Raw genomic sequence first — 22,500 nt, forward strand, 5'->3', positions numbered from 1 at the left:
GCAGCTGCAACTCCCTGCCTCAATCCGGTTGATGTGGATTAGAGAGAGAAGCCTCTCCTTTCTCTCTCTCTCTCTCTCTCTCTCTCTCTCTCTCTCTCTCTCTCTCTCTCTCTCTCTCTCTCTCTCTCTCTCTCTCTCACTCTCTCTCTCTCTCTCCACCCTTCCCCCTCGCCCCCAGGTATCTCACTCTATTTCCTTCCTTCTCTTTTTAGCTTTCCTCAATCCTCCCTCTCAATTCTCGCTCCTCTATCATCTTTTTCTAAGTGACAGGAGATGTTTTTTTGCTAACCTTGCGAGACAAAAAATCAAATCAAATGGTTTGTTTGTTTACTGTGTTTCAGTGGCTGATGAGAGCAACATGGGAGCATCAGTGAGACAGAGTCCAGGTGAGAAATCCCACACACACCTGTCTATCCATGCTACTGTAGGTAGGTGTGTGTGTGTGTGTGTGTACTTTATTTCCGGAGGAGGGGATTGTAAACAAGACAACACCTGTAACTCACCCTCTCATTGGTGTGCAGTGGTGACCAAAAAACCTATGTCCTCACACACACACACACACACTCACAGGGAGAGAGAGAGACTGACAGAGGCTGACTCGGCGTTCCCTGCCTACAGCTCATTACATTAGAACAGCCTGTTCTTAATTTGTTTCTTCGCATTTAAGTGAGAAAAGGGTTGTAAGGATTGAGCTACGATCTGTCACTCCCTCGTCCTCTCTATCTTTCTCACTCGCTCACTCACACACACACACACACACACACTCACTCACAAAGAGAAACACCTCTTAAATTGACCTGTTGCTGCACGAAGTGAATTGCGTCCGTCCAAGAGGCCCACAAGCAGTACTCAGCATTTCCAACCTCTCCGTGTTTCAGCTGTAAAAATGCTTCTCCCATTTCCCATGCTTGGCCCTGACCCGGGTTGCTGTGATTAATAAAGTGATCCATTTCTGCTGCGGCATTCTCTGCTGATGGTAGAAGCTAATGTGTATTGACAGGCGACGGCGGGCTTTGCTGACTCGGTGCGTTTTGACTTGGCCCCGGCTTCACTGAGCGACCACCGCGTTCTTCTTTATGGGCTTTGACATGTTTCATTAGTAGGATGTTCCTTAAGAGGCCCGCCTCGCCTCTTTAATCTGGCTAAAACCTTTTCTCAACAAACAAAAAAAAGAAGCTAGCTAGCGGGCTATCACGCCGCTCTCTCTCTCTCTCTCTCTCTCTCTCTCTCTCTCTCTCTCTCTCTCTCTCTCTCCCTCTGTCTTGTCGTATGCGTGAGCCTCTGCACATCGGCCAGCTCAACTGTACACGTGAGCGTGCAAGTGTGTGTGTGCGTACGGCACCGTCTGGGTGTGCCAGAGATCTGTTCAATGCAGTCCGTGTGTGAGTGTATGTGTGTGTGTGGAGGGGGGGGGGGGTGTGGAGAACGAGAGGGTGTATGGAACAGCCCGATGAGGGCACACTCTCTCAGGAGAGGATGGATGGAGGGTGGAGGAGGTCTCTCTATCTCCCTGCTCGTCTCTCCGTCTCCGTCTCTCCATCCGCCACTTTGGCTCCTCTCCAGCTGCAGACGTCTCCCTTGGCAGGTCTCTCACACACACAAGGCTGGGAGCGCGTCCAAAACATGCGCGTGCACGCACACACACACACACACATATATAAACTCTCCACTTAGTAGCCTGGTTTGTACAGAGCCAAACGCAGAATCTCATCGGAGTTGTTTTGCTACCCGCTGTACAGGTGTGTGTGTGTGTGTGTGTGTGTTTGTGTTTGTGCTTGTTTCCCAGGCTCTGGTGGTGTGCGAGGCAGAGGCACCCCAGCCGTTGAGGCTAAGGGGGTCCTGAGGCTGCCATGCTGGCCTGGTCGTCTGGCCTGTCTAATCACTAACCATGCTCATTCATCTGCAGTGTTTGTTGTCCTCCACCATTAGACTTTGAAAACAGACACCCGTTTATGCCAGCACAACACCCCTGTGTTGTGTATGTATCTCAGTCGCTGTGTTTTTCTCTCTCGAACCTCTCTCTCTCTCTCGCTCTCTCTCGCTCTCTTTCTTTTTTCCCTCTCTCTCGCTACCCTTTTTATTATTTTCGTCGTCGTCGTTGTTGTTGATTCTAGTTGAAAGTTACAATGTTGTGCTGATTTGAGTTGATTGATCACTCTGTGTCTGCAGGACCCATCTGTTTATACAGTGTGTGTGTGTGCACTCAAGCACATAGGTGTGTGCGCGCGTGGGCACACAAGTGCTTTTAGTCGGCCAAGCTTTTACAAATGGCACTTGTCCCACTCTGCAGTCCCTGCACCCCGCCCCGCCCCTCCTTCCCTCCCCCTCCTTCTCTCCCCCCACATCCCACTAATCCACTAAAGGTGAGCTGTAATTATGAAATGGCCTTTTAAGTCTCCAACCGTTATTAAAGCCATTTGTCTAGCAGGGCAAATACGCGGCCATATGCTCCATCTATACATCTAAACACAATTACCCTGCTTGTGGCTCTCCCTGGATTTATTTATCAGAGTGCACTCAGGGAGAAGAGACAAGCTATGATTGCGTCCAATGTTAATTGGAACCGACCTTTGATTGGACTGAACCTTAATTGGACCCAACTTTAGGCAGGCCCGGGTTTTCTGAACCGAACCTGTTAGACGTCGTTGGCCGTGTCAGTGGGGATCAGGAGGGGGAGGTGGTTGATGCGTGTTGCTGACCACACCCAAAGACAGTTTGTGGCACATGAATAATGTTCTTGTGGGACCAATATTTTCTCCTCATGATTTATTCATGATCGTATATGAGCCTTGCATGCACTATATGTCTTATTACCTGGGAAGAAGACCTTTCAAGATGCAGGGGCGTTTTCTTAGTATCCTTGCCATAATGTTAAATGGCTTGTCTGTTTATGGGAAAAGGCAGGATTGAGGTTGTTTTACTAGTTCCCATTCCTACGACTCTGGTTTTATAGGCTGGCAATGGAATTGAAACCCTTACTGGTAGATGGAATAAAGTGTGCAACCCGTGCAGAGAGGACAGAGGTGTTTCCTTGACAACTGACCTTTTAAATCCCACGGCTGTAGAGAGCGATTGTGTATAAGTGGCCTTTTCGGTCACCCTGGCAACCTCCTTGTTCTCTCTGGAGCCTGCTTACTGTTCAGTCGGTGTTGCCTCTGGATGAAATCCCATTGGACGCAACCAGAGTACACAGTGGGTGCTAGGGGGGTTCGGCTGTTTAGGGGTTGCCGAGCTGCAGTCGATGTGTACCGTGGGGTGTGACTAAGTGTTAACATCTCTCAGGGCAGTACTGGTGCTCCGTGGTGAACCAGGGGCTCCTGTACCGGGGCTGTCGTGTTGGCCCAGCGGGCCGCATCGCGTCGTCAACCACGCGCGACAAGGGAGGGAGTCCACCGGAGCATCTGCTGCGCGGCGTGCAGCGATGGGAGATAAACGCTGATTTCACCCTCGAGTGGTTTTAGTTGGCGATGATCGCCCTCCCGCCGGCCACTCATTATTCATTCACCTCTGGTGTCGCTGCTGGACGCGCATCCCCGCCCTGCGCGCGCACGCCGGCGTCCCGGCGCGTGCACGCATGCATGCACACAGACAAGCGCCCGCGCTCACACACACACACACACACACAACAATACACTTTTACACATGTAAATAGACCTTCGCACCAAGGCTGCATACTTGTCTCTCTCTTTCTCACTCTTCCCCTCCCTCATTCCCCCTTTCTCTCCTCCCCCGAGCCCAGAGTTTGGTGCAGTACCCCAGCAAGCGGCTTAATTCTATCACGCTGCAGCCGGACAGCCGTAATTACATTTGTGACACAAATCCTGCCTCTCAAATTGAGCGTTTTATTCCTGAACGCAACCCTCTCTATTTATAACCGCCTTATTCCCCCGTAAATCCTCCCTTCCCCTTCCAAAAGTCAATTTAGGAGTTGAAAGCCTGTTCGGCCCTGCTCACTTTCCCCTTGACTCTATCGCCGCTCCAACAGTACCACTTCTAGGGGACTTTTCCGCTTTGAAGTGTCGAAAATGAGCGCAAAGTGGGGGGGGGGGGAGTACAAAGTGAGAACTTTGTCATCTCCAGAAAGTTCCGCTGCAGTACTGTCACTCAAATCTCAAGTGCAAGTCCCAGAGAAAGTTGGCATGTGTTGTCCCTCGGAAGACACTGTAGCCGCACCCCCACCACCTGTGGATTTCTGCGTGTGCAGAAGCCGCTCCTTGCTCCTCTTGTGTCTGCATGCTAATGTGGTGTGGTTCTGGCCAGCTGCCAGTTCTACCCCCTGAGATAGGCTCGCTGCCGGATGTGTTCATTGCTCTTGTTTACTGTTGTGCTCCTAGAATCTTTGATTTCTGTGTTTTACCTGGCATCCCTTATTCCCCTTTCTCCTCAAGTGACTTTTGCCACTTTCCAGGATGGCATTGGAAAAATAATTATTAATGCCTTGCCTGGATGAATTTGAGGTTAAATAAAAGATAAACAAAAAAGTTTATTAGACCTCTCCCGCATGACTTTCTCTTTTGTTCTTTTCTCCTTTTTTCCCCCTCCTCTCCTTTTCATTCTTTTTGTCACCGCTCCCTCCCATACAGCCCTCTCTGTCCTCCTCCTCCTCTTTCTCATGTTCTCCCTGTCACTCCTCGGCCTTCTCCTCGTCCTCCCTTTCATCCTCCTCCTCGTCCTCTTCTCCTCCATCTTCCTCATCAATGTCGGCCTTCCTCTCATTTTGGTGTCTCCTGTCCTTTTTGTTTCTCTCCTCTCCGGCCCTCATCCCCTCTCTCTCTCTGACCCCTGAGGTCAGGGGTCATACGCCGGTCCACTCCAAACCTTCTGGACTGGTCCATCACTCATATACACCGTCCTCTCCACCCCATGCGTCATTCCAGTGGAACTGTCAAACCTCTCGATACATTCAAGCTTGTCTCGTGCGTTTGATCACCAACTCGTGTTGTCCTGACATCTCATCCTATCCAGATCTGTATTGGGATGATCCATTTTTCTTTAGCTTCAACTTTCACTCCCCCCCCCCCCCTCTTCCCTTTCCAATCGATTCCGTCCCCCCCTTCCCCCATCACTCACCTGTCTGCCGTCCTCCCTCCGCCTTCTCCCTCCATCTCCTCCGCACTGACGCCCTCGTCCTGCCCTCCTGTCTCCCCCAGTCTCAGAGCCCGCCCCCGGGGGAGCCCTGGGCCCCTCGCTGGGTCTGGCCAAGTCCAGCTCCCTGGAGAGCCTGCTGACGGCCGTGTCGGAGGCCAGCCACAGCTACGCCACCGTGCCCTTCCACCGGCCGCGCCCCAACATGGCCCGCGGCCGCGGCTGCAACCAGAGCTTCCGCTTCGCCATCGACAGGTCGTACGACGGGCCTTCTGAGGACGGTAAGGAGCAGCAGGGGTTACTGGCAAATTGTGTTTGTCAGTAGCCTTAGTGAATATTTAGGTTTATTGTCTCAGTCATGCCTTCCTTGGTGCCTTTGTTGCCCACAGTCATTATCCATAACCAAACATGCCTAACTGCAACACCACAGAGGTTACATAGAGACACTGTTAGACAGATCAGTGAATATTCAGTCAGGGCTTCAGGGTTGGGGAATTTTTGATGATGCGTGAAAAACACACATCGGCTTATTAGTGATTGAACATCTCTGCCGTGGACATGGCTGCTGTGCCAGCCAATGCCGTGGACAGCCGGAGTGCTCTGAGCTGCCATAGGCAGACACGGCCCTAGTCCTGCCCACCCTGCCTCCGGCTGTCCCAGTGGACTTGGGGGAGTGGTTGCCTGAGGGTGAATGAGATTAGCAAATCCAGGATTGGTTTCAACATCCCCTCTACACTTTTGCAAAAATATGCATGAGGACCTGCCGGTGAACCTGTCTGACAGGAACTGCAGGGGGGATTAGGGAGATGTGTACACACACAAACACACACACACACAAAATAGTCGATTCACATATTCATGCGGGGAGTGTGTATGTTTGTATCCAGTGTTGACTTTGGAACCTTCTTTGCAAGATGACGACCTATCGGAGCCGAGCTCCGGCCGGGACACGCCCGCCAGCGCCTCGTCCCGCCAGGACCTGGACGAGGGGAAGAAGGAAGAGAAGAAGAAGAAGACCAAAGGGAGGAAGAAAGAGAAGAAGAACAAAGGCAAGAAGAAACCGGAGGAAGCGGAGGACCCGGAGAAGAAAACCAAGAAGAGGGGGTTCGGGCTGTGGTAGGGTGGCCATTTTGAATACCTCCTCTCACAACACTATCAACCTCCTCTTCAATCAATCAATCAATCTTTATTTATAAAGCACAACTAAACACAGCTTTCGTTGACCAATGTGCTATACAGAGTGCTAAAATCAACATGACGACAGATACATACAGACATGATATGGCAACAGATACATACAGACAAAACAACTGCATCAACAGTCATCCCTATAGGACACATCAAATAAAAAGGTCTTGTCAGGTCCTTCCTCACGTGTGTCTCCGTAGTCCTAATTGCTCAACTCTTAAACCTTCTGGTCAATACAGTCCTCACCAATAACACCTGACCAAGCCCTGGTGTGTCTACGATCAGTGGGCTGGACCTGGGCTGATGATGTCGCTGGTGAGAGATGCTTATCTATTGATCCTGACGCGTGCGCTGGTCACTGTATCAACATGTCGGACCCTCCAGATTCAATTACGATAAGGGGGAACACAACAGCTACGCAGGCCCGAGTTCTCATTCTGTGATAAGAGAACGGTTGGTCAAGAGGGAGTGTGTGTGTGTGTGTGTGGGGGGGGGGGGGGGAGGGGAGGGGAGAAGGGAGAAGGGGAGGGGGCTGGGTTGTACACAGGTCATCTCTGGTGAATCGACCACATTGGTCTAGAATGGAAAGGAAAGGCCTGTGATTAAACACACCCAGTCACGTACAGGAAAGGGCACTGTAATTGCGGTTGTGATCAAAATGAGGTCAACTCAGCCTTGGGGTAGAGAATGCCCCTTCACGCTTATTCTCACCAACTCAAAATCATAATTATATTCATAAGCAGAATTGCCTTTCTTCCCCTCCCTCTGTCTCTACCTCACCTTTTTCCTCTCTTTCTTCTCTCTCTCTCTCTCTCTCTCTCTCTCTCTCTCTCTCTCTCTCTCTCTCTCTCTCTCTCTCGTGCCATACATACACACCTACTTTCACTTGAATCCCAAAGGCCTGTAATTACCCTCACATGCACACACACACACACACTCATCCTAACATACTTCTTGCTATTGAACAGCAAGGTACTTAGACCGTAATAGGAACACTCGCAGGCATGACCCTCAGTGTCCTCTCTCAATGCCGATCTGGAACCTTCTTAGCCTGCTCACTGCATTCAAGTTCCCCGAAACACTTAAAAGGCAATCCAGCATCCAGACTGAAGGTTGACTGTGCGCTCCACTCCAGAGCGGAGCGTTTAAATGTTTAAACGCTTAAATGCGCCCAGATTCCATCCGCCACAAGCTGCTGTTTTCCCTTCTGCCGTCCATCCGCGAGACTTCATTGTTATTGAACCTGAAATATGACTTAATTAGCTGGAATATTACAGACGGAACAATCTAATTGTGCCTCCCAAATGTTATTGCATACTGATGACCGCATCAGAAAAAAGGGGCAAATTATAATCGTTCGACCCTCCCAGTTCACTCTGTCAACAGAAACACTGCATCAGAAGCAAGAATGGGAAAGTTTGGAGTTGCGTTCAGAGGCGTTGGATGTTTGGCCTCTGTTGCGGTCTCCTCATTCAGCTCAGGGCAGCAGCTGCGTTCATCGGATGTTTTGGACGCCATCGGCTGCGCTGTAATCAGATCAAAGCAGCCGATGACTCCACAGTATCCTCCCAACCATCTCTCGCACTCCTGCTTGTCATACCCACTTCAAACGCTTGACCCCACCCCCCCACACACACACACACACGCGCACACATTCGAATCTGTGTGATGTCGGACATTGAAGCAATCGAGTACAAACCGTGCCGTGCCCTGTGCATCTGGCTGAGGGATGTGTTTGTGTGTGTGTTTACTAGTGTGTGTGTGTGCGTGCGTGCGCGTGTGTGTTTGCACGTGTGTTCAGAGCACAGCGGATGCCGTCTCACCGTGGGTGCGTAGCCCGAGGGCTCGTCAGGGCTGACAGGCTGTGCGGATCGCAGCCCCTGCTCCTGTGCGTGTCCCCTCCCCAGCACCGACAGCCCTGCCCCCCCCCCCCCCTCGCCCCCGCACCACAGACACAGCCCTCCCACCAGACTGTCTCTGATACCCCCGTCCCTCCCTCTCTCCCCCCACCCCCTCCCTCTCTCTCCCCCACCCCCCACCCCCCACCTCGGCGTTTAACGTGAAGACGCCACACGGTCTCTCCGGGCGCTCCAGCCTGTCGGTGTGATCTCCTCAGGACAGGTGCTGTGTCGGGGTTGCTTCACCTTGTGTCGTCCTGACAACCGCGTGTTGATCAGAGCACCAAGAGGAACGGGTCTCGCTCGGTTTTTGTTTGTTAGTTTTTTTGTATTTTTTTTTACCCGTGTCGAACTGTCAGTTATGGATGTCAAGGGGTTTTACACACTTGATTGTACTTATGGTCTAGTGAACCTCGAGCCCCAAGCGTGTGTGTCTTCTCCTCTCCGCCTGGCAGCCGCTGGAGTCCCTCCCCCTCTGTCAGTCATCCTCAGAGCGGCTGTCAGCCAGCCCCTCGGCCAGCCCACCGCCAATTTAAGGGACACGAGAAGCTCTTAGCCGGTGTTTACAAATCCCCCCCGCTGCCGTCAACGCTATCCTTTTCTGGAGTTGGGAGGGGGGGGGAGGGGGAGGGGGGGTGTAGCCGTCAGAGGCAAGCCAATTAGCGAGCCCGTTCTGCTCGCTCTCTCATCCTTCGAGAGAGGGGGGGAAGAAAAGGATGAGGTTGCGTGGAAGATGGGTTTGAACGCGGGGCCACTCCCACCAGCCACGCCTCAACTTCCTGAAGTCTTCTCCTCAGGGATTCTGACAAGTTAAGTCTCCGGTGGCATGTGTTTGCCAGGACTTATCGCGTCACGCGCGAGTGGCTGTGAGATGTTTGTGACTTGTTGTTTTGAAGATGCGGTGACAGTAATCACGGCAGGTTTGGATCAGTGTGGATCCGGATGGGGTTTCACCCCAGGTGGGTGGTGAGAGCCTGATTGTGCAAGGCCCCCTGTCCTCCCATCTCACAGTCAGTCCTGTTCCAGTCCCCTGGACCTCTTCTCACACAACTCTCTGTGTGTGTGTGTGTGGGGGTGTGTGTGTGTGTGTGTGTGTGTGTGTGTGTGTGGGTGTGTGTGTGTGGGTGTAGACGCAGATGGGCCTGCACATCGCTTTGATAAAAGCATCTGGTAAATGAATAAATGTAAATGTAATGTTTGCCTGTCTGACTGTTTGGCCTTGGGCTAAGATGAGCGTTGGTCATAAAGTAAGGTTGTTCCTGGTGCTCTGACTTCTGTTGTCCTGTTCCTGCCTCAGTCTGTACAGGAAAAAATGTGACGGTCTGTCTGACAAGTACAAGGACAAACTGTAGCCTGTGGTGGAGTTGACTGTGTAGAACCTGCTGGGGAAAGAGATGTGAAAAGCTAGCTGTAATTCTATCTTGCAGGCGTCTGATAATTACGTATTTCCATAGTGTCTTTTTTGGGGGGCAGGGGGACATTTTTTGTGTGTTTGATTTGAAAGGATGCCCAATTTGCTCCTGCATATTTCCCTGCTGAATAGTTGGCTGTCATTAAGGAAGTGTTTGGTAGGCAGGGGTGCATCACGGATTTCTAGTTGGCTGTAATTCTAATTTACAACTTTCTTATGGAGGGAAATGGCATCTTGCACTATCATCCTCCCCAGCCCTGAAGAAAACAAATTAACTTTTTTATTCTCTTGCCCCCCCCCCCCTCTCTCCCTCTCTCTGTTTCTCTCTCTTTCTTTCTTTCTCTCTCTCCCTCACATACTCTTATACTTTATTCCTCTCTCTCTCTCTTTCTCTCTCTCTTCCCCCTCTTCCCCTCTCTCCTTCCCTTCTTTCTCCCTCTCACGTTGGACCCCATCCTGAAATGATTTCCTCATTCACTGTCGTTGATGTGACCTGTCAGTCAGACATTGGAAGTCTGTAGGAACGAGTCTGGAAAGAAAAAATCCTCATGCATAAATATCAGCTGATAAGACCTTGACTCCAACAGCTGCTTCCTCCTCTACCTCACTTCTTCGCTTCCCCTCTCCCACCTTCCCCCTCCTCCTCCTCCTCCTCCTCCTCCTCCTCCTCCTCCTCCTCCTCCTCCTCCTCCTCCTCCTCCTCCTCCTCCTCCTCCTCCTCCTCCTCTCCCTCCTCCTCCTCCTCCTCCTCCTCCTTCCATCTGTATGGCATGTTTAATGACAGTCTCAAGACTGGGTCTTCAAGTCCCAAAATACTTTATGAGGATTTGTTTGTTCAGGGGTGTGCCATGAGGTAACGTCTATCGACTAATGATGCAGTGATGAGTATAAACCTCCATCTATCAGTCATGTCATTAGTCGATTGGTATTGGATCAGTGTCCCTGGCTCATTGACGTGGCGAGACAGTTCAACAATACTTCCAGCAGTCATCTCAAAACCGGTCATCTCATCGACCAACAGAAATCGGTGCGCGGAGCCACAGGAAGTGGTTCCCAGTGGTCGTCCGATTCCCTGTTCCCCCACCTCCCATCCGTCTTCATCCAGCGACCCGTCGACCAACCACTGGGCGCCAGGAAGTGATTACACACAATGGTCCTCCCCTCCCGTCTTGTCTTCATTAGTCTAAGAGAGATGGATGGACTTCCTCTGCTATTAGGTGTCTGCTGGCTCCATCTGGTCCTGGGTCTGATCCTGGATCTGGTCCTGGGTCTGGTCCTGGGTCTGGTCCTGGGTGTGGTCCTGGGTCTGGGTCTGGTCCTGGGTCTGGTCCTGGGTCTTGTCCTGGGTCTGGTCCTGGGTCTGGGTCTGGTCCTGGGTCTGGTCCTGGGTCTGGTCCTGGGTCTGGTCCTGGGTGTGGTCCTGGGTCTGGGTCTGGTCCTGGGTCTGGTCCTGGGTCTTGTCCTGGGTCTGGTCCTGGGTCTGGGTCTGGTCCTGGGTCTGGTCCTGGGTCTGGTCCTGGGTCTGGTCGTGCTTTGGGAGACCTCCCGGGTCTGGGTGTAGGTTTTGGTCTGGGTCTGGGTTTAGTTTCAGGTCTAGTTCTATTTCTGGGTCTAGGTCTGGGTCTGGGCTGGGAAGGATTCCTCTCTCAGGGAGGAGGTTAAGTGTCTCTTAAAGGAGGGGAGAGGTCAGAGGTCACAGGGCATTGACCTTTATTGTGTGGCTCCTCTGAACCTGGCTGGAGGGATGGGGTGGGGGGGGGCACTCCGAGAGAAAGAGGGAGAGAAAAAGATTGGCCATTGGCCATATCCTTACACTCCCTCCTGCTTTTACCTTCACCATCTCCCCCTCCCCTCTCCTTTCATCACTCGTTCTCTCGGTGTAGCCCCATTGGTCTGTGTCCCTCTGTCGGTCTAATGCACGCAAAACGCGCTTGCGCACTTGAAGAACGGCCCTCCCGCCGTGGTGCAGATGAGGGGACTGGCTCCTTGAATATGAATGCGCTTCTGAGGAAGGAGTGGGAGAGATAGACGCACTGCCGTGAGCGATGTCTTTGTGCAGAATGGTTCAAATATGCCACAGATCAGAAAGCAAACAATTAATTTGAAAAAGACGAGGAAAAAGACCGTATTTCACGAATCGCCCTGAGGTGACAGCTACCCCCCCCCCCCCCCCCCCATCTCTCTCACTGTTGTCGTCAGAAGGTCCTCCCTCTCTTGTCTCTTCTCTCTCTCTCTCCCCTCAGACCCTCCTGGGATCTGGCTACCTCACACCAGGCTCTCTCTGCCTTTCTCTCTCGCTCTCTCTAGCTCTCTCTCGCTCTGCTTGTCTCCTCTCTTTTGTTCGCTCTCTCTTTTTGCCTGTCTCTCGCACACCCTCTCACTAGCCCTCTCTCTCTCTCTCTCTCTCTCATACAGTTTCAGAACAGATTCCAAAGCAGTGGAGGTCATCCCAGTCATAGATGCATGTTGGAGGGTGTTCCTACGCTATTAGCTCTGTGTATGATGCGCTAATAGGATGCCATTTCTGCTAAAGAGCTGCTTCTGCGGAATGCATATTGAGGAAATGAGATAAATAGATTTGATGATGCCCGCAGGGAACGCTCCTCTCTCTGTGCTTCAGTTACTGGGAGGTGGGGCATCCTGCCCTGGAAGGTGCTGGAAGAAGGCTCTTCTCGCCGGACACACTGGCCCTTTGTGACCGCTGTGTGTGTGTGTGTCTGTCTGTGTGTGTAAGCATGAGTGTGTGCGTGAGAGAGAGCGCGTGTGTGCGCGCGTGGACGCTTTGTTTCCGCGCGACTCCGTCAAGAACCAGGCAACAGAACAGACATCTCCTCCACTTCCAGGAAGCAGAGCCTCTCCTCCACTTCCAGGAAGCAGAGCCTCAGCCCGGGGTGAGGCCTCGCCCGGCAGTGGGCTCCGTGTCTGGGCAGAGCTGAGTGACATCACTCCCCTCTTTCCAGGCTTTCATAAGGGTTCTCCCTCCTTGTGTCGCTGCCTCCCAGCTGCACAACTCCACAGAGGTAGAAGCCCAAAAATACACAGCCTGTCTAATTACCGTGATAACATTTGGGCTGCCAGATTAAACATTCTCCTCAGCCCCTGGAAGCTACTGTGTTCCTTCTATATATTCCTAAGCTCCTTATTTTCTCCGACCATGCCACACTTTCATGGGAGCTTTGGCTCCCCACTACCCCACCCCCACCCCCCGTCCCCCCATCACACACACACACAAACACACTCTCTCTTTAGATACTTTCCTACTCAAAGGCAGATGGATGTTTAGCCACGGTCTCTCCTTCTCTAGGGAGTTCACACCCTCATCCTGGGGTGTGTGTGTGTCATCTCTATCTCTTGATGGATTAGCTCGGAATTTAAGTTGTATTCATATTTGTCACCGTGTGTGGGTGCTCACCCGGTGTGTGTGTGTGTATTCGCCCTTGTGTGTGGGTGTGTGTGTATTTGCCCTTGTGTGTGTGTGTGTGTGTGTATTCGCCCTTGTGTGTGTGTGTGTTTTCAAGACACTCCTTCACCTAGCCAGGTGAAAGAAAAGGGGGGAAAAAAAGGTAGTTTGGTTTCCCGGCTAATCGTGAAACGCGTCGAGACTTTAACTCAAATCCCTCCACCGTGTAAAGTGTCTCCTGACTCCAGACAGCTCTGTCAGTAACATGTCTGTTTAAGGCTCATTAGAGCCTCAGCGCAGCCACCTCCCTCTGGCTCCACACTGCAACACTGGAAGAAGCTTATTAACACTCTCCATACACACTTTGCTTTGTCACGTTGTCACACAATACAACAACAGCTTCATTTCGACGGTAGAATTGACGAGCGGGGGGGGGGGGGCTGGAGGGGGGGTGTCGAGAAGCCTAACGGCGTGTGTTACTGTGCATTTGGTGTGTGTGTGTGTGTCTTAACGACAAGGAATGAAGCGAGTGAACAGACCGAGTGTGAATATGCAGAGAAAGGCACAGATTGAGATGCAAAGGAAAGCAGATCTGATATTGAAGTCTTCGGACTGGATGTATTCAATGTATTTCAATGTAATTTCTAGATAACACCCTACCCCCCCCCCCCCCTCTCTCTTTGTCTGTCTCTCTCTCTCTCTCTCTTGCTCTCTCTCTCTCCCCACCCTCAAAGGAGCCAATTGAGTAGGTGAGGGCGGTGACATCATCACCCCGGCAAGCCGCGTTCTCACAGTGTGATAGAACCTCGTTAGAACAGAGCAGGGGACGAGCAGGAGAGCGAGGACACGGACATCTGAACTCTCCTCCCCAGCCTGCCCGTGTCCCCAGATGTGTTGGAACGAGCCACGGGGAGAGAGAGCCCTCGACCAGGGAGGTCACCGTGTGCTGACGTTCTAGAGGACGTCAGAAAGGGGAAAGATGTCGATGCGGAGGTCTCCCCGTGCTCTGTTCGTCCAGCTTGTTTACTGACACCCAGGCGTGACCCAGGTGTGTCTCAGAGCTCAGCTGTTTGTATTCCAGGACCAGAAGCCAATGACTGCTGGCCCTGCCTTTGTCAAAACTAATGATGACAGTGTCACGCCGCTAAAGGTCCCGTTTGGCCCGGGTGACAGTGGGCCTGCATTAAGCCACCAGCGCTGACTCGTCCTTCCTGTTTCGTGTGTGTGATAGATCAGGGCTTGTCAGGTGATTGCACGCAGTTGATGGTAGTTTGTAGGACAATGTAGCTGGGAATAACAGTATATTACTAGTATATCTACTGTAGAATCCCCGGCACCGAGTTGGTCCAGCAGACACTGAGAAACAAAGAGCCCATTATCACACAGTAATGGGAGGAAGATAATCATGGGGAGGGGTAGCGGGGTCAGAATATTGGGGGTATTTTCAGTCTTCATGGCAGGTGGTATATCTCTAATTGGGAACCCCCCCCCCCCTTCTTTCTCTGGCTCCCTCCCTTTGTCTCCCTCTTTCACTCATCCTCTCTCTCTTTCTCTCTCCCTCTTCACTCTCTCCATCCTTCTTTCTGCCTGTCTCTCTTTATTCTCATGTCTCCCTGCCTCTCCCTTTCTCTCCCTCTCTCTCAGAAGGACAGTGGGGATAGGTGGTACAGTATAATTTATTCCCCCTTAATGAGGGGCCAGCTGTGGACCTCCACAACACATGATACTTCATTAGGGCCCGCGCAAAGGAGTCAGCCTGTCTGACAAACACCAGCCCTGGACAGAGGAGCGAGAGGGCGAGGGAGAGAGCGAAAAGGCGAGAGAGTTTGTGTGGGTGAAGCAGTGAGGAGGAAGAGGGGAGAGCCGGCTAGCCCTGTCCCTGTAAACACGGTGTGAGAGATAAATAGTGCTCATATCTCCACCAGAACCACCCTCAGCACAGCGTTGCTGTTGAGCTAATGTTGGTGGGAGCAGTGATTAAGTACTGTGCACCGCTGGTGGGGGCCACACTTAGGAGTAGCATTAGCCCGGAAACAGTGATTGAAGAAAGCGAGTGGCCAAACTTTATTAAAGCTATCCCTCTGTAGTGTGCACCGATTCAGCCACGCACTAACGGCTCGCATTTCTAAAAGATAAAAGCAAAGAATATATTTGCTTTCAAATCTGTCTTGCACTGTACCTGACTCCCAATAATAAAAGAAAAATAAGTGGTCAATTTCGGTGGAATAATTCCCTGGCAACCCTGCAGCAGCATCCAGACCTCTGAGTGATGTTCCTCTCTGATGTTACTTTCATGGCAGCGGGGTTGCCATTCTGGCCACGTATCCCCCTAGCAGTGATGAGTCAGGGCCGAGACTAATTAGATAAACACAGACATTAGGTCGGTCTCAGCAGGGGGGGCATGGGGGGTTTGCCTGGGGGAGAAGAGGGAGGGGGGATGGAGAAGAGCAGCATAAACAGTGCTCCTACAGAACCACATTCTGTGGCGGTTCTCAACCCGTCCAGAGGTTACAAATGTTGAGTTCACCCAAGGACGCCTGTGCGTGGCGGGGTGGAGTCTGAGAGGGTGGGGATCCTGCAGGCGTCCGTGGAGGCCCTCAGGGCTCCACCCCTTCAGGGCTCCACCCCCTCAGGGCTCCACCCCCTCAGGGCTCCACCCCCTCAGGGCTCCACCCCCCAGGAGAGACGGCGGCTGACCTGCGACATCTCTGTGTCCAGGTTCGGGAAGAGGAAGGAGGAGAAGGCCAAAGCAGCCAAGCAGAAGCTGGGGGCCGTGAGCGAGGATGAGATGGACAAGATCCAGGAGGTTCAGGACAAAGTCAGGTGAGTTTGAGGTTGTGTGTGCGTGGGGGAGGTCAATATGTGTGTGTATGCTTGTGTGTGTATGTACTGATGTGTTTGTCTCCATCCATTCCCTGTGTGTGTGTGTGTGTGCGCTTGACCCCTCAGACACGAGCCCGGGTACACCGAGGTACGTGTCGGCCACGCCAGCCCGGAGCGCCCGCCCCTCCCCCTCCTCGACCTGGAGGACGACGACCACGACCCCAACTACGCCCGCATCAACACCTTCCGCCAGCCGCCCCCGCCCCACCTCGCCCGCACGCCCTCCCCGAGCCGCGTCCTGGTCCACGACCCCCCACCGGGCCCCGCCCACACCCGCCAGGCCTCGGCAGAGGACCTTGAGGGCCTGTACGCCAAGGTGAACAAGCAGAGGCCGCCTGCCCAGCACCAGCCCCTCAGCGACAGGTGAGCCGGGGTCAAGCCAGACTGGACCAGCGGCCAGATGATGTCTGCCGCTTTCCAATCCATACGTGCAGCCCATGCATAAACCATGAGGGGGGGAAATGATCACAATGCTCTGTGCTGTTCACACCCACACGACGATGCGATGCATGATTCATGACTGTGTTCTGTTATGTGGGGGAGACTGTGGGGGAGTGTTGACACACCAGCTCCAGAGAGGAATATTTGAAGGTGTGCTGTGGAGAGGGAAAAAGTTGCACCGTCGGGGCGAGGCAGTGTGAGAGAGAGAACAGGAGGAGAAATGAGAACAGGCAGAGAGAGGGGAGGTGAAAGGACACAGCATGAGAGTACAGAGGGACACACAGGGAGGGAGGGAGGGAGGGAGGGAGGGAGGGAGGGAGGGAGGGAGGGAGGGAGGGAGGGAGGGAGGGAGGGAGGGAGGGAGGGAGGGAGGGAGGGAGGGAGGGAGGGAGGGAGGGAGGGAGGGAGGGAGGGAGGGAGGGAGGGAGGGAGGGAGGGAGGGAGGGAGGGAGGGAGGGAGGGAGGGAAGAGGGGGGGAGAGAGAGAAAGACAGATAGAGGAGGAGACATAGAGAAGAGAAAGAGTGAGTGAGAAAGGGGGAAAGACACACAGAGAGAGAGAGAGAGGGGGGGAGAGAGAGAGAGAGAGAGAGAGCGAGAGAGAGAGAGAGAGAGAGAGAGAGAGAGAGAGAGAGAGAGAGAGAGAGAGAGAGAGAGAGAGAGAGAGAGAGAGAGAGAGAGAGAGAGACTAATTAGATATAGTCCAGCAGCTTGACAGATCTGTTAGTCCACTTTAATGCTGTCTACTCTGTTACCGACTAGCCAGGGTACTTAATTACTCTGGCGTTCTTCTCTCTCTCTCTTCCTCTCTTTCTCTGTCTCTCTCTCCCTGCTCTGTCTCTCTGTGGCGGTTGACTGCACCTATCCTGTTTACGCATAATGAATGACTAAGACTTGTTAGTGCTAGTGTAACATAATCAACAATCATTTTTCTCCCCGCTCCTGGTTGTCTGCACTGAGTCGTATTGTTCTAGACGGAGAGTGTTTCATTCGCCGACGCTGCTTAATATGACTCACAAACACTATGGCAGTTACAGAATATTTGGGGGAGAAAACAATGAATCATAGATTGGCATTGTCCAAACTCTGGACTGAAACAGTGCCTTTTGTTCGAGGAATGTTCCAAAGAATCAGACCAGTACTGGCCACACACTCCTACCCACACACACAGTGGTTACAAAAATCCCCCCCCTACCGTAACCTAGCAACAGTCCCATGTCTCAAAAATCCAAAGACTTTTAAAAAGGCTAATTTAGGTATAGGATAATGATGTTCTATGTTGGTTGAGTGGGTTTGTGTGTGTGTGTGTGTGTGCACAACCCCCCTCCCCCCCCCCCCCTGTTTTTTTTTTTCTCGGCGCCTGTCAGCGAAGGGAAGAGTTGACTCTGATGTGACTACATCATTTACCGGCAGACATTTTCATTATGACTTCAATGACAGGTGTGTCCATGGATGGGCGTCACATGTGATTAGGGGGAGTCCAGCGACCGACCTGTGTGGAATAAAGGTTGCCTGTGGCCGTCAACTGTTATTACAGCAAAGGCTCCCTCTGTCCCCATAATGGGAGAGAGTGGAGAGGAGGAGAGGAGGAGAGGAGAGGAGAGGAGGGGGGGCGATCCATGTTGTAATCCATGCGTCGTCAAATTCCCGTTGTCCTCGTTGAATGTAGAATGCCTCTACCCGCGGCTAATTCCGTACGTCATGTAAGCACCAGCGGGGCAGATGGGGGCGTGGCCTCCATGTTGGTTTTACCTTGAGACTCCATCCAGCCACGGTGACCTCACCTGGACACTGGGTGGCACCCCTGCGCCCCCGCCCACACCTCACTCCCCTGCATGGCCGTCCGCAGGCTCTGCCTTGGTTAGGATCAGGCAGTCAAAGTCACTGTGGCCACAGATCGCAGACACTGCTCCTAATTAGTCTGCCTGCAGTTTGACAAACACAGCTGAGGCACAAGGGGATGGTAGGTCCTATCTCTCTCTATCCCTGTCTCTCCCTCTCTCTCTCTCTCTCTCTCTCTCTCTCTCTCTCTATCCCTGTCTCTCCCTCTCTCTCTCTCTCTCTCTCTCTCTCTCTCTCTCTCTCTCTCTCTCTCTCTCTCTATCCCTGTCTCTCTCTCTCTCTCTCTCGCTCTCTCTCTATCCCTGTCTCTCCCTCTCTCTCTCTCTCTCTCTCTCTCTCTCTCTCTCTCTCTCTCTCTCTCTCTCTCTCTATCCCTGTCTCTCTCTCTCTCTCTCTCGCTCTCTCTCTCTCTCCCTATCTTTCCTCTCCCTCTCTGTCTCTCGCTGCCGGTCCTCTCTCCCCTCCCTTTCGACCTCCCTCTTTCTTTTTATCTCTCCTCAGCTCATCTGCCTCCCTCTCTCTGCCTCTCTTTCTACCATCCTCTCTTTCTCTCTCACACCTCACCCCGTCTTCCTCTCTGGCTCTCTCTCTTTCTCTCTCTCTCACACACACACACACCCACGCACACACACCCTCTCCCTCTTCTCTTGGAAACGGGGAGATGAATATCTTTAGCCTTTGCTGAACTTACCAGCAGAGCTCAGAGCTCTGGGCTTTGGACTGCTGGCAAACAAGAAGCCAAATTAGCTTTTGACGACAACCTGGTAAACCCCCCGCCCCCCACCCCACCCCACTATTATCCCGCCACGCCCTCTCGCCACAACTCAGACACGACTGCATTAACACAGACATACACGCTCTCCCACAAGGTTACTCATACTGAACCACCTGGCTCTCCTTCTCCGTTTCTCTGTCCCATGCGCGTACACAAACACACAAATTCCACCTTCTCTTCAGTTACTGTTTTGGAAGCCTTCAACGACAGGCCCTGGGTGAGAGCTTTGCCAGTGCACCGCTGCTGTTAGCAAGGAGACAGCACAAACTTAATGAGCCTTTATGAGGTTGCTTTTCAGAGAAGAAGTCATTTCCTTCCCCAAAGTCTACCTCAACACATACACACACGCACACATACACACAAAGTTTCGATGATAATATTTGGAGTCAGTGAAGCGTCGAGGCCTAATGAGATAATGACAGTGTTTTTTCATTTAGAAAGCTCCATGCATGCTCAATCAAAATGGCAGCTCTAATTATGGTCCAAGGGATTGGTTAATGGGCTTACGAGCATGGCAGTGTTCTCTCAGGCAGGGGAAGGGCCAGGCTAGCGAGGGAGAGAGAGGGCCTGAGCAGAGGGGTCAGGGGGATTGGCGCTGAACGACCTGTTGCATGGGCTTCACACATCATCTGCTATTATGTGTGTGTGCGCAGACAGTAACATATTGCAGGCACATTAGCTTCTGTAAAAACACACCCTACACCCACGCACACACACACACACATACTTTGTCAACAGTCCACCAGGGACCAAGACAGGTCTGCTAATTGAGGCTGGGGTCGTTAGAGCGACTCTCAGCATGCGAGCCGGGTTTCCTAATGAAGCTCGCTCTCTGTCTCTCTCCCCTGCCCTGAATCAATACCTGCCTGGGGTCAAATCATTAGCATGGACTGGAGACACCGGTGGCCTACGCCATCTCCCCGGTTTCGCCGCAGATCCTGAGCCGACCTCACAGCCCCCTCTCCTCCCAGCTTCACCTCCCCTCGTCTGGGCTCGTCTCTCTCTGCCGGGCCACCTCTTTGGCTCTTCAGAATGTGAATGGGTTTTTATTCGCCGCGAAAGTTTGCACAGACAAGGAATTTACTTTGGCCGGAAGGTACCGACCGAGGCAGCCATCGTCGGCGCCATATCTCTCTCTTTGTCCCGTTACCTGTGTGCTAATCTGTCGTTAGTGGGGCTGTTATCTGGGGCGCGGGGCCGCCAGGGCCAACTCCCTGCGCCAGGACGGAGGACTGACCTCATTCTGTCGCCCGTGTCGCTGGCTGGGCGTGGGGTGGATAGACGGCTGCAGGCTCTACTTCCTCCCACAGCGTGGCTCTGCAGGAGCGTGACAGGGAGATTGTGGGGTGCCTCCGCCGCAGTAACGCTGTCTGCTTTATGTCTCCCCTGTCCTCTTCCTCTCTCTCTCTCTCTCTCTCTCTCTGTCTCTCTCTCTTTCTTCCTTCGTCTCTCTCTCTCTCTCTCTCTCTCTCTCTCTCTCTCTCTCTCTCTGTCTCTCTCTCTCTGTCTCTCTCTCTCTGTCTCTCTCTCTCTCTGTCTCTCTCTCTCTCTCTGTCTCTCTCTCTTTCTTCCTTCGTCTCTCTCTCTCTCTCTCTCTCTCTCTCTCTCTCTCTCTCTCTCTCTCTCTCTCTTTCTTCCTTCGTCTCTCTCTCTCTCTCTTTCTCTCTTTCTCTCTCTCTCTCTCTCTCTCTCTCTCTCTCTCTCTCTCTCTCTCTCTCTCTCTCTCTCTCTCTCTCTCTCTCCCTCTGCTCACCCTCTTCCTTCACCTCCCTCCCACAGTGAGCGTGGTCAGCAGCAGAGGAGAGAGACCCAGCAGGTCCGTCCCTCCCCGGGCTATGAGGAGCTGGACACACTCCGACAGCGAGCCTCAGACTACGACCAGCCCCGGGTGAGGCTCAGTGTGTGTGTGTGTGTGTTTCTGTTATGTTGTCCTCTACAAGCCATTCCAGGTACGTCTGGGCCAAGATTAAGCTTTTCCGGAAAAATGTGTGTGCAAGGCAGGTGTGTGTGTTCTTGTCTGACTGTCGCTCTGCATAAGCAGATCAAATGGGTTAGATTAGCCACGACAAGAGGTTTATCCCTCTCCTGAAACGCAACAGTAAGATTAGCTCAGATAATCTGAAGATAGCCTACCAGGCTGGCAGTCGCTCTCTGCCAGCTAAAGCACCGGTCTCTGTCTTCAGACCCTGCACACGCCAGCCTCACTTACAGTTTGTGTGTGTGTGTGTGCGTGTGAGAGCCTGTGGTGCGCACAGAGGTAGTGCTGAGGACAGCTTTGTTTTCCCAGAGCCCCACAGAGTTTATTTTGAGGCCTCTTGTTAACATTTCAGCCCGGGTGTGCCTGGGTGCCAGTACCCCTTCTGCCCTCTCTTCTCTCTCTGCTCATTCTGTTTATAGAAAGAACCATTAGGTTGGTGACATTTTCCTCCACTATTTTTTAACGCTGAGGTCCTCAGCCTTAACAAGCCCTCTTCTCTTGCACTTTACTTCTCACCCCCCGCCCCCTTTTCTCTCTCTTTCTCTCCCCCTCTCCCTCTCTTATTTGTTCTCTCTTTTAGTCTGGTCTGTCTCTTTCTCCCACCTTTTTGCACTTCTCAAATGTGCATCAGCGGCAACAGGAACTAACCAGAATCCTACACGCATCAGGCCCGATGTTCGTACACAACCATCAGTGTTTTAGGATCAATCCCCGGGAGCGGACGATTGGAAATGGTGGCGCTCAGAACTCCAAAACATACGACAGGGTTTGTGGTGCTGTTCCCTGGTTAGAACTGGAAGAGCATTCAGCTCCATGAGCCCCAGACATAGCCTCCAGGCTAGTCAGAGGAATTACAGTGTGTGTGTATCTGTGTGTGTGTGTGTGTGTATCTGTGTGTGTGTGTGTGCACTGATTACACAGAATTGCACTGTGTCACAGAGAATGCTTAATAGACACCCAACAGTCTGTGTTGGGTAGGTCTGAGACTATTAAAGAGATGTGAGTGTGTGTGTGTGTGTGTGTGTGTGTGTGGGGCTTAGGGTGTGTGTGGAGGGGTGACTGCTGTGGATGTGTGTGTGTGTCTGTATGGGGGCGTATCATGCGCGCGGTTTAATCAGGGCCCGCTCCATGAAGGGATTGTTATTTATATTCATTTATCTACATTTGTAGATCAGCCTTGTATGCTAACACACACACACACGCCATCACACACACACACACACACACACACACAGGATGAAGTCTGTACACACCCTGTGCGTTATGACTAGCAAACACAACCTTGAGGACGACAATAGGTACATTCGAAGAGACGGCAGACCTATTGTCGTCACACAACGGTTACACACACATACACACACACACACACACACACACACACACACAGGAAAGACGCCCCGACACACATTTACCTTACAAGACACACACGTACAGAAACCCAGGGCACGTAAGCTTTTGTTTCCGCACAAGGCCTCACGAGCGTGTGTTTCTTCTCTGAGAGGCCACAGTAATGCTGCTCATTTTCAGCAGCCTTGAATGTTTGAAGGGGTTTAATAGCACTCCGGTGCGTGGGGCCTATCCAGGCCAGCCCGCCCATTCA

At 52.4% G+C, this 22,500-nt stretch overlaps 1 protein-coding gene and 1 long non-coding RNA gene across 2 annotated transcripts in view; both read left to right on the forward strand.

Annotated features, from left to right (window-relative positions):
• The window catches only part of pard3ba (par-3 family cell polarity regulator beta a), a 62,892-nt gene that overhangs the window by 25,628 nt on the left and 14,764 nt on the right, over positions 1-22,500 (forward strand). Inside the window, exons 14-19 of the mRNA XM_084668598.1 lie at positions 342-386; positions 5,151-5,366; positions 6,000-6,201; positions 15,701-15,805; positions 15,932-16,228; positions 20,702-20,810. Of these exons, the coding sequence (XP_084524724.1) occupies positions 342-386; positions 5,151-5,366; positions 6,000-6,201; positions 15,701-15,805; positions 15,932-16,228; positions 20,702-20,810 (974 nt within the window). The remainder of the gene's footprint in view (positions 1-341; positions 387-5,150; positions 5,367-5,999; positions 6,202-15,700; positions 15,806-15,931; positions 16,229-20,701; positions 20,811-22,500) is intronic.
• LOC146261096 (uncharacterized) lies at positions 12,340-13,871 on the forward strand. Its single transcript, XR_014724749.1, has 3 exons — positions 12,340-12,473; positions 13,717-13,731; positions 13,855-13,871. It is a non-coding gene; the product is annotated as an uncharacterized LOC146261096 (long non-coding RNA).

The sequence above is a fragment of the Hypomesus nipponensis genome, chromosome 12 (assembly GCF_054491055.1).
Source record: "Hypomesus nipponensis isolate SF chromosome 12, ASM5449105v1, whole genome shotgun sequence".
Classification (NCBI taxonomy): domain Eukaryota; kingdom Metazoa; phylum Chordata; class Actinopteri; order Osmeriformes; family Osmeridae; genus Hypomesus; species Hypomesus nipponensis.